The sequence below is a fragment of the Cetorhinus maximus genome, chromosome 13, assembly GCF_964194155.1.
Source record: "Cetorhinus maximus chromosome 13, sCetMax3.hap1.1, whole genome shotgun sequence".
NCBI classification, from domain to species: domain Eukaryota; kingdom Metazoa; phylum Chordata; class Chondrichthyes; order Lamniformes; family Cetorhinidae; genus Cetorhinus; species Cetorhinus maximus.
The window spans coordinates 74,650,518-74,662,789 of NC_135891.1; the positions used below are offsets into that span (position 1 = coordinate 74,650,518).

Genomic DNA, 12,272 nt, shown 5'->3' on the forward strand with positions numbered 1-12,272 from the left:
TTGATGCATTATACAAATGTTATTTTGGCCCAGTTGGTAACTCTCTTGCCTCTAAAGTTATATGATTCTGGGTTGAAATCCTACTCCAGCACAGAGCACAAAGTCTAGATGATACTGGTGAGAAGCAGCAGTCAGCTGAGACATTAAACCAAGAATCAGTGTGATTATTGTGGTGGTTCAGGTGACATGAAGAACATCCCATCACCTGTTGACTGACAATTACATTAAGACAACGGCATTGTTAAAGCAAGTGATGGGTACAGCTGTAACACTCCCGGGGGAAAAGGAACTGGGAGTCTATTGGTTGGGCTGTCCGAAGAATAAACCTGCTCGAGTTAAAAGACCAGCTTCAGACTCATTCTTCCCTTACATATAATTATTGGGAGTTCAGCACATCTGTATATAAACAAGAATGCTTTTTACGAACAGTCTATAGTAGTGTTTTTAGAGTGACGGGAAAACCATAAAGGGACCCTATGTATACCCCAAACTCGAGACAAAACACTAGTTGCCTATGATTTTAATTCTCTGCTCATCCATTCTGATGTCCTCAGCCTCATATTGTTCCGATGAAGCTCAAAGCAAGTTTGAGGAACAGCACCTCATTTTTTAATTAGGTTATTGGCAACATCTCAACTGAGTTCAACAATTTCAGATCATAACCTGTTTTTTCCAGCCAGCAGTTGTTCATGACAATTCAGCGCTCTCTCATTCATACCTCCTCTAAACCCATCTTCTGTTTTTGTCCAGTCACCATCTCGTTTTGTCAGGATCTTTCCCATAAACCACTCCATCACAGACCTTCCCTTTGTGTTCTCATTCCTCCTCCCTTTCTTTTGCAGTGTACTATCACTGGCCCTCTATCTAGCTCTACCTGTCCCCCCCCCCTCCCCCCTTAAACCAGCTTATATTTCACCTCTTTTCTATTTTTACTTAGTTCTGTTGAAGAGTCATACGGACTTGAAACGTTAACTGTGTTCCTCTCCGCAGATGCTGCCAGACCTGAGTTTTCCCGGGTATTTTTATTTTTACCTAAAAAATCTGTTGCATTTCTAACTTTTCCAGTTCTAGCAAAAGTCATCCACCTGAAACAAATTCTGATTTGACCTGCCGAGTTAACCAGCATTGCGCTTTTATTTTGGGTGAATTTGGGCTCCAATCCCTGAAGATGAAGGGGTTAAGGAGTGATCAGATTGAAATTCTTAATTAAAGAAACAGAGGGAACAACTCTTTCAAGTAGATGGGGAGTACAGGACAAGGGGACACAAAATTAAAATTTGACCTTAAGACAGTTCAAATCTAATTCAGGAGGAACATCGCAGATCGTAGAACGCGACTCTAGGTGCAAAGTTAACTGAGGGGTTTAAAACAGAGAAACTTATTTGAGAAGCAGGGTTATTAAGGGATGTGGAGAGAAGGCAGAATATGAGATTAAAAAGAGCTGCCAAGACAAACAGAAATGGCGACAGAGTAGGGTCGATCAAACTTGGGTCACTTACATGGTCCCATTGGCATAGACTGCATCCCCTCCCTCCACATATTGAACTTGTGACGGGTAAACATGTTGGACCGACTGCACCTGTTGGACCTAAAACAAATACAGAAAATATTATCCAAACCTAGATTGAAATCTTGCAGCACTCAGTATTTTACATGATCCTAGGCCATCTTCAAGTCAAGCTACTTTTCAGCCTCTTTCCCATTCCTTTCATATAATTCCCAAGGGTTATCCAGGTCACAACTGAAGTACAGTATCTTGGACAGAGTGCCAGGAGCCACCTGATAACCATGAAACCATTCCCTCCCCCAAATCATGGCACTGGGAGAGGGGAGAAAAGTGGACGCAGAAATCATTAAAACGTAGACAAAGTCTTGCACCCCTAAAGTAACTTTTTATATTTTAGTGCTGCACTAAAAGTCATGGGGAAAAAATAAAAATAGTTTGAAGGTTGGGAGAAGATTAGGTCACACAGCTGCCTCCTTCAGGTTTATCGCCCTTTCTTACCTGCTGCACTCTCTGAACCTGAAGTTGCTGTACCTGGCCTCCTTTCTGAGCAGAACCTGTTGCCTGGACCACCAGCCGCTGTGGGCAACAAAGAGTAAAGGTAAGCTACTGTCTCCTTAAGTTATTTGTGGAGGATGCAAGGTTAAACTTTTCATTTTATTTGTTGGTCCAAGTTTAAAGATTTTTAAAAATCTATTCTGCACTAATGAATCCCAGTCTAGGGGGTGGGACAACCCCTATTGCTAGGCCTTTGATATTAAAATTGAGAATGCTTTTCAGTTACCCTATGCCTCATGATTTTTCAGTTTCTGCCATGATTATGCCTAGTATGCTCTTCACATTCCTTCAGTGACATATTTTTTAAAAACTGCCACAGGAGGAATCAAGGGTACAAACTCATGTAACTACTCCACACAGTAGTATTTTTGATTGGCCATCTGCTACCTTTACAGATTTATTTTAAACATTGAACCCAGTCCTGAAAAGTATGCCTTGGAATACTGGCATGGAACATTTCTGGAATCTGAAAGTTCTCTCTCTGCTATTTTAGATGAGATTTCAATTAATTTATTTTAAATGGATGAATGCTTCTGCTAGGGGCAAATTCAAAAAAATATTTATCGCTTGTATTGGAAGCTCCTGGTCTACAGTCTCAGCACTGCTGTCTAGATTTAATCAGTGACTGATACTGAGCATTAGAAATCTGAGTCCATTTGCCCAATCTTGGATGGCGGCTAATAGACTTAAACAATAGAGAGAGGGAGGGAGAGGGAGATTGGGAATCACTAGTGACCACAGGACATGGGCGTAGGGAATAAGCCAACTTAAATTCAACGCAGCTGGGACCAAATCAAGAACTTGAGGACTGAAGGGTCTACAGGTTGGGATATGGAAATATTACACTGTTAAGAGTAAGGATTGCACCTCAGCACAATTAATTAGGAGAACTCTGTGCACCTGGTCCCCATTACACAAGGTCTAACACAGCTGCTCTTTGGCACACCATGTACAATGTAACCGACTGTGGAGTCCATCATTGTCAAAGCTTCCCAGGTGAAACCAACATACACCTTGCTCCACATCTCAAAACAATAGCAACACAAACAGTGCATTCCATGGAGCATGCTATCATTTTTCACTTATCGAAATAAGAGTGGGCTTTATGCCATTGAATATTTGAATATCTGCCATTCAGTATGATCATGGCTAATCTTCTACATCAACTCACTTTCCCGCTTGCTCCCCATATCCTTAGATTCCCCGAGACACTGGAAATCTGTTTATCTTGGCCTTAAATAAATGGGCCATCTACAATCCTATGGGGTAGAGCTTTCCAAAGATTAATAACCCTTTGAATGAAGAAATTTCTCTTAATCTCAGTCCTAAACAAATAGCCCCTTATCCTGAGATTGTGCCCCATGTTCTAGATTCCCCAGCCAAGGGAAACAACTTCTCTGTTTACCCTGTCAAGGCCCTTTAGAATCTTGCCCGTTTCAATGAGATCACCTCTTAATCTTCTAAACTCCAGAGAACATAGGCCCAACATACTCAGCCTATGTTAGGAATTATCCCTGGAATTAATCTAGTGAACCTTCACGCTGCAACCTCCAATGCAAGTATATTCCTCCTTAAATATGGAGACAAAATTGCACAGTACTCCAGGTGTGTTCTTAAAGCTAGGTACAATTGTAGCAAGACTTCTTTATTCTTGTACTCCAATCCCCTTACAATAAAGGTCAACATGCAATTTGCTTTCCTAATTGCTTGCTGCACCTGCAAGCTAAAATTCAACTCCATTGCCATATCCTTTTTTAGCATTTCAAAAAGAGATCAACACAACTACTTTGACTGGAATACTGTTGCATATACTGCATTCACTACTGAGAAAATTCTTCAAACCTCATCTCAATTGATGAAAAATTTATATTTCATTTCCTGAATGCAAGCATTGCTGACAAGGCTGGCATTTATTGTCTATTTCTTGCCGCCCTAGGATGGCTTGCTGGGCTACTTCAGAGGGCAGTTATGAACCAATCATGTCCAAATAAACCTCCTGGTCTTCTCGACCTGTCCATAGCCTATGACACAGTTGATCACAGCATCCCCTTCTACACCTTCATCGAGCTAGGTGCAATTGCTCTCATGTAGTTCCATTCCATCTACCCAAATCGGAGCCAGAGAATCATTTGTAATGGCCTCTCTTCCTGCTCCTGCACCATTTTCTCTGGTGTCCCCTAAGGATCTATCCTCGCTTCCCCTCTTATTTCTCATCCTCTGAAGGTAGTGTTAGCTTTCACATGTATGCTGACAACACCCACCTTTACCTCGCTGCCACCACCTCTGTAGACTCCTTCACTGTTGTTAAATTATCAGGCTGCTTATCTGGCATCCAGTATGATGGAGTAGAAATTTCATCCAATTAAATACTGGGAAGACTGAGGACATTGTTTTCGGTCCCTACTCCAAACTCTGTTCCCTAGCTACTGACTTCTATTCTCTCCCTGGTAACAGTCAGATTCAAGCCATCTGTTCACAACCTTGGTGTCATATCTGACCCAGAAATGAGCTTCCAACCTCAGTGGTGCCATCACCAACATTGCCTATTTCCACCACAGTAAAATTGTCCAACTTCACCTACTCTCAACTCATCTGCTGCAGAAACCCTTCATTACCTTAAGAGTTGAATATCCCAATGCACTCCTGGCTGATCTCCACATTCTACCCTCTGTAAACTTGAGGTCAAACTGCTGCCAGAGTCTTAACTTGCACCAAATCCCATTCCCCTATCACTCCTATGCTCGCTGACCTACACTGCATCCCAATCATTCTCATCCTTGTTTTCAAATCCTTCCATGGCTTTCCCATCCCTATTTAGGGGGAGGCAATTGCATAGTGGTATTGTCACTGGACTAGTAATCCAGAGACCCAGGATAATGCTCTGGGGATCCGGGTTCAAATCCCACACAGCAGATGGTGAATTTGAATTCAATAAAAATCTGGAATTAAATGTGTACTGATGACCATGAAACCATTGTCGATTGTTATAAAAACCCAACTAATGTCCTTTAGGGAAGGAAATCAGATGTTCTTACCTGGTCTGGCCACAGCAATGTGGTTGACTCTTAAATGCCCTATGAAATGGCCTAGCAACTCAGTTGCATCAAACCACTACAACGAAGCTGGACAGTCCAGCATCGACCTAGGCACCAGAAACAACAACAGCAAACTCAGCCCTGTCGACCCTGCAAAGTTCTCCTTACTGACATCTTGGGGCTAGTGCCAAAATTGGAAGAGCTGTCTCACAGACTAGTCAAGCAACAGCCTGATATAGTCATCTTCATGGAATCATACCTTACAGATAATGTCCCAGACACCATCATCATCCTGCCGGTGGGACACGACAGACCCAGCAGAGGTGGCGGCACAGTGGTATACAGTCGGGAGGGAGTTGCTGTGGGAGTCCTCAACATCGACTCCGGACCCCACGAGGACTCATGGCATTAGGTCAAACATGGGTAGGGAAATCTGCTGATTACGAGGTTCTGCTACCCCTTCAGTTGATGAATCAGTGCTCCTCCATGTTGAACACCGCTTGGAGGAGGCACTGAGGGTGACAAGGGCACAGGATATACTCTGGGTGGGGGAATTCAATGTCCATCATTAACTGTGGCTCAGTAGCACCACTACTGACCGAGCTGGCTAAGTTCTAAAGGACATAGCTGCTAGGCTGGGTCTGCAGCAGGTGGTCAGGGAATAAATAAAGGATTTGGAAGGATTTGAAAACAAGGATGAGAATGACTGGGATCCAGTGTAGGTCAGTGAGCATGGGAACCAACAAGAGGGAAAAACATACTTGACCTCATCCCCACCAACCTGCCTGCCACAGATGCATCTGTCCATGACAGTATCGGGAGGAGTGACTACCGCACACAGTCGTTGTGGAGACAAAGTCCAGCCTTCTCATTGAGAATACCCTCCATCATGTTTTGTGGCACGACCACCCAAATGGGATAGATTTCAAACAGATCTAGCAACTCAAGACTGGACATCTATGAGGCGCCGTGGGCCATCGGAGCAGCAGAATTGTACTTGAACACAATCTGTAACCTCATGGCCCAGCATACCCCCCACTCTACCATTACCACTAAGCAAGGGATCAACCCTGGTTCAATAAGGAGTGCAGGAGGGCATGCCAGGAGCAGCACCAGGCATACCTAAAAATGAGGTGTCAACCTGGTGAAGCTATAACACAGTACTACTTGCATGCCAAGCAGCAAGTGATAGACAGAGCTAAGTGATTCCACAACCAACGGATCAAATCTAAGCTTTGCAGTCCTGCCACAGTTGTGAATGGTGGAGGAAAATTAAACAAGTTGCTGGAGGAGGCTCCACAAATGCTCAATGATGGGGGAGCCCAGCACATCATTGCAAAGGATAAGGCTGAAGCATTTGCTACAGTCTTCAGGCAGAAGTGCCAAGTGGATGATCCATCTTGGCCTCCTCCAGAGGTCCCCAACATCATAGATGCCAGTCTTCAGCCAATTTGATTCACTCCACATGATATCAAGAAACGGCTGAAGGCACTGGATACTGCAAAGGCTATGGGCCCTGACAATATTCCAGCAATAGCAGTGAAGACTTGTGCTCCAGAACTTTGCACACTCCTAGCCAAGCTGTTCCAGTACAGCTACAACACTGGCATTGACCCAGCTACATGAAAAATTACCCAGGTATGTCCTTTACACAGAAAGCAGGACAAATCCAACCCAGTAAATTACTTCCCCATCAGTTTACTCTCGATCAGTAAAGTAATAGAAGTGCTATCAAGCAGCACTTGCTTAGCAATAATCTGCTCACTGACACTCAGTTTGGGTTCCACTCAGCTCCTGACCTCATTACAGCCTTGGTTCAAACATGAACAGAAGAGCTGAACACCCGAGGTGAGGGGAGAGTGATTTTCCTTGACAGAATTTGGCCGAGTGTGGCATCAAGGGGCCCTAGCAAAACTGGAGTCGACGGGAATCAGGAAAAAACTCTATGCTGGTTGGAGTCATACCTAGCACAAAGGAGGGTGGTTGTGGTGGTTGGAGGTCAATCCTCTCAGCTCCAGGGCATCACTAAAGGAGTTTCTCACGGTAGTGTCCTAGGCCCAATCACCTTCAGCTGCTTCATCAATAACCTTCCTTCCATCATAAGGTCCGAAGTGGAGATGCTTGCTGATGACTGTACAATGTTCAGCACCATTTGCGACTCCTCAGATACTTAAGCAGGCCATGTCCAAAGACAGCAAGACCTGGACAATATCCAGTCTTGGGCTGACAAGTGGCAAGTAACATTCATGCCAGGCAATGATTGTCTCCAAAAAGAGAGAAACTAACCATCGCCCCTTGATGTTCAATGGCCTTATCATCGCTGACTCCCCCACTTTCAACATCCTGGTAGTTGCCATTGACCAGAAACTGAACTGGAATAGCCATATAAATAGCCATATAAATACTGTAGCTACAAGAGCAGGTCAGAGGCTAGAAATCCTGTGGGGCGAGTAACTCACCTCCTGATTCCCCAAAGCCTGTCCACCATCTACAAGGCACGAGTCAGGAGTGTGATGGAATATTCCCCACTTGCCCGGATGGGTGCAGCTCCAACAACACTCAAGAAGCTTGACACCATCCAGGACAAAGAAGCCCCACTTGATTAGCACCACATCCACAAATATTCACTCCCTCTACCACTGACACACAGTAGCAGCAGTATGTACCATCTACAAAATGCTGGAATTCACCAAGGCTCCTTAGACAGCACTTTCCAAACCCATGACTACTACCATCTAGAAGGATAAGGGCAGCAAATAGATGGCAACACTACAACCTGGAAGTTCCCCTCCAAGTCACTCGCCATTCTGACTTGGAAATATATCACCGTTCCTTCACTGTCGCTGGGTCAAAATATTTCCAAACAGCACTCAAGGCTCAAGGGCAACTAGGGATGGGCAATAAATGCTGGTCCAGCCAGCGAAGTTGACATTCCCATGAATGAATGAATGAATGAAAAAAAGTCTCCCATCCCCTCCAGCCCCTCAATCCTCTGACAAATCTGCACTCCTTTTAATTTTGGCCTCTTGAGCATTCAGAATTTTAGTCACTCCAAAAAGGGTGACCATGCATGCCTTCAGTTGTCTGGGCCCTAAGCTCTGGAGTACCCTCCATACACCTCTTCACCTCGGTCTTCTTCAAGACACTTTAAAACCTACCCCTTTGACCAAGCTTCTGGTCATCTGACCTAACATCGCCTTATGTAGCTCAGTGTCATACTTATTTTTAATAATACTTTTGTGAAGCACCTTGGGATGTTTTATTGAAGATTCTACACAAACGCAAGTTGTTGTGTAGGTCTGGAGCTACATAGAGCAGAAATGATATGGACAGCACGTTTCCTTCCCTAAAGGGCATTAGTGGAATCAGATGCAGTTTTTACAAAAATCTAACAGCTTCAAGGTCACTTTTACTGATACCAGCTTTTTAAAATACCGAACTCTCAAAATTCTCAAACTGCCATGGTGAGAACTGAGCTGGCATTCCCTGGATTGAGAGTGGAGTACAATCACACCACTATACCCTTCTAAACCATTATGACCTTATAGCCTCTGGTTTATTTTGTGAAAAAAAAGGCGCACCAATTTTTTCCATTCCTCTCCTGTAGATATAACTCATGCTTGGAAACTGTTCTATGATGCTAGTGGCCCCCTCATGACTTGCACAAGTGGCTGTTTCTCATGAGTGATGCCAGATAGGCTATTCAGCTTGGGGGGAGGAGGGAGGGCAGAATCACAGAAAAGCCCAATCCACTCTTCTTAAGGCACTCAGTTTTCAACAAAGTTCACTGGCTGGAGATCAAAAATAGGTCTCCAAGGCCAATTATAATGTCCTCACACTGCTGCTATGGTTTAATCAGACTGAGGACCAAACCTGTCTGAATGGCTCAGTGCTACACTAGTGTACTTACTCACCGATTTATCAAGGAGGGGCTGGTCAGGTTCTGAACTCTCAGTCCAAGTCAGAAAGCCTGCTAGCATCGACATTATTTCCCCCTCACAACATTTCATAGAATTTATGAAATCATGTTCCATCTCAAATATTTCTCCTCCTCGTCCCTTTCCAAGTCTTTCTGCAAATTCAGAGTTTCAAGTCCGACAAAAAATGCTGATCACTTTTCTCAAATAAGAATGCATTCCCAAATGGTACACAAAATTCCAAATACAGACTCACCAGTGATTCATGCAAGATTCTGTTGTTAAAACTCTCAACATGTACCCTAGGAAACAACACACTTAACCCAAGAGTGCTAAAGGCTACTACTGGATGATCAGAAATGGGATTCCAATTTTTAGGTTAGTTAACTCTTGAGGATACACCCTTTTCAGATTCACATTGCTTGAAACCCAAGAAGATAAGGAGATATATTTTAAAAATATATAAAGCATATAGATTCCATCTTTTGGAATGTGCTAAATGCTATACACATCTAAATCCTACAAGTCATCTGATCATTAGTTATTAATACATCAATGTAAAGGACTTCAGTTAGTCCCTAGGACACAACACAAACAAGTATTTATATAGTGACTTGAAGGTAATAGAATGTTCCAAGTTGCCTCACCACAGCATTATGAAGCAACACAGACTTATTCCAAGATAAAGAAATTCCTTTTTATAAATTTCACAGGCATGAGAATTCTTAGAACCTTGCATGAGAACACTTGTACTTAAAACTTGACTGCTACTGCTTAAACTGTCATTCTCAGTCACTATCATATGGAGGATCACCCAACTTGTTTGAGAAACAGAAACTTCTTTGCAAATAGTGACCAATAATTGCAGTGATTTTTATCCCACTATACACTACTGCAAACAAACAATCTTCTCATCTTTTAATACTGAAACTTTATAATCAGCCCTTAAATCATTCCTTTCTAATCTATATTAGACAGCATTTCCTAGGTAATTGACAACAGGTTCCTTCTTAATAAATGCCACTAATAAACTAACCTGTGTTGATCTTTGTAAAAGTCATCTGTCATATCAATACAAGTGCAAATAGACAAAACACCTCCACATAAAATGAAAGACACCAGAAATTATGCAAAACAAACATGGCGCTGCATTTTTTGCCCCACTTTGCTGAGGTTTTCAGTTAGGAATCTACATTTGAATCAAATGTTCCACATTTGAACAGTCACCATTATTACCTTCCACCAAGTGGTTTCCTTTGCAAAGTCATAGGCTACTACCTGTGTTAAGAAGCCAGATAAAGTCTTTCCTTTAATAGTTCATGACAGAGGCAGAAAATTTTAAACCAAAGATATTTTACATGCGTGACATCTGCAAATACAATTAGATCACACAATGACATAGACGATTAAAGAAATCAGGGCATTATTAAGACACACACTCCTAGAGAAAAATTGGATTGTTACAGGAAGTAGTCAAGAATCCACCCAAGCAGTAATACTGAACCCAACATTAAGCAATAAGAAATGAGTACTGAGTAGGAACCCAAAGGTCATTAAATAACCAAGCAATTCGTAGCTAGTACCCAAAAACAAGAAGCCCCAACCGCTTCACAATTTTTTCTTAAAATTCATTCTTAGAGCATGAGCATCCCTGGCACGGCCAGCATTACTTACTCATCCCTAATTGCCCTTAAGGAGATAGTGGTTCTTGAATTAGTCCATGTGTGGTAGGTAGGGAATTGGACTTTCAAAAGGCATTTGATCAAGTACTACATAATAGGCTTGCCAGAATAAGTGAAGCCCATGGGATTAAAGGGGAAGTTGCAGAATAGATACATAGGCTGAGAGTAATAGTGAACTGTTGCTTTTCAGACTGGAGTGAAGCATAGTAGTATTCACCATAGGTCAGAGCTGCTTTTGATATAAATATTAATGATTAGATGGAGGGGCCAAAAGTTTCAAAGCTTACAGGTGACAAAATTCAATTGTAGTAAACATGTCAGAAGGAACTAGATAGACTGGTGGTAAGGGCAAACACATCGCAGATGAAATTTAATGCAGGGAAGTGTGATGTGATGCATTTAGGGTGGAGGAATGAGGAGAGGCAATAGAAAAACAATTTTAAAGTGAATATAAGAACTGAGGCCTGGGAGTGCATGTTCACAAAACACATACAAAGGGCTGAATTTTGCCCTCAGGCAGGCAGGCCCGGGAGCAGCTGTGAAACCGACCACAGCCCAGAATCGGGCCCTAACCGCGATTTCACACTAGCAGGCCAACTAAGGCCTGCCAGCGTGAAACGCGGTTAGTCACTGGCCAGGAAGGGCCGAGCGGGGGCAGGGGCCTGTTAGCAACCAGATCCAATGGCGACCCAGCGGCCAGTATAAAGGCGACCCAGGCAGGCCCAGAAAGGCTGTCGGGAAGGATGTCTGGCTGCCGTTCTGACGATGCACTCGAGTGCTGCAGCAAACGCCAAGCGGGAGGGCAGGGCAGGTGGGCACTTGGCCCCCACTTTTCCCATGAGTGCCTCGCCATCCTGTGCTGGAGGAGCTGACTGCCAGGAGGGACACCCCTGTCTCCAGGGATAGGAGGAGGAGGCAGCCACTGTACCTCACCAAGGGGGCATGGGAGCAGGTGGCAGCCCAGGTGACAAGCCATGATGTGGCGCGGCGCACATGGGTGCAGTGCCAGAAGCACTTCAATGGCCTGCTGCGCTGAAGAAGGGTGAGTGCCATGTTGGCATGGGTCAGTGTCCAGAAGTGTTAAGGTTCGGCCATCCCCCATGGACCACAGCAGTGCTAGAGTCCGAGTGCCACTGTCAATGCTGACCCAAGGGGATGGCCACTGGCTGCTTGGACTGAGTGCCTTGTGGCTCGAAGGCCAGCACTCGGATGTGCCCGGTGAGGTGTTCCTCAGCTGGGGTTGGCCAGGTTGCAATGGCGCCACAGGTAGAGAGTGGACTTATCAATGCTTCTCTATCCTTTCATGAGACGACAATCCATAACCAAGCAGAGGGGGCACCTACAGGTGGAGGCCCCCCCAACCAGCTGCTGCTCTCCTGGTTCGAGCAGGGTGCCCTTGAGCTGGAGAGCCAGCACGCTCCCCATGCAACCAGGGGTGCCTCTCAGGGCACAGCACACAGAGGTGAGACGTTTGGATTTTGCAGTCTCCTCATTGATGTGAGCCTCAAACCTGGCGTCTCCATTGATTGTTGGAAGACGATGGCACCATGATGCAGATCTCTGTTGTCTCACTATG

The 12,272-nt window shown here is 44.2% G+C and overlaps 1 protein-coding gene across 7 annotated transcripts in view; it reads right to left on the reverse strand.

The window, feature by feature from the left end:
* The window catches only part of LOC144688703 (DNA-binding protein RFX2-like), a 911,596-nt gene that overhangs the window by 860,804 nt on the left and 38,520 nt on the right, over positions 1-12,272 (reverse strand). For 5 of the 7 annotated variants that reach the window (XR_013578459.1, XM_078555565.1, XM_078555562.1 and 2 more), the window contains 2 exons: positions 2,006-2,083; positions 1,500-1,588 (listed from right to left, as the gene is read on the reverse strand). The exons of 1 other annotated variant lie outside the window; for it this stretch is intronic. Coding sequence is in view for 5 of the 6 variants with exons in the window: in XM_078555565.1 (XP_078411691.1) it covers positions 1,500-1,588; positions 2,006-2,083 (167 nt within the window). In the remaining variant the exon portion in view is untranslated. The remainder of the gene's footprint in view (positions 1-1,499; positions 1,589-2,005; positions 2,084-12,272) is intronic. One more of the 7 variants, XM_078555566.1, reaches the window with a different exon arrangement.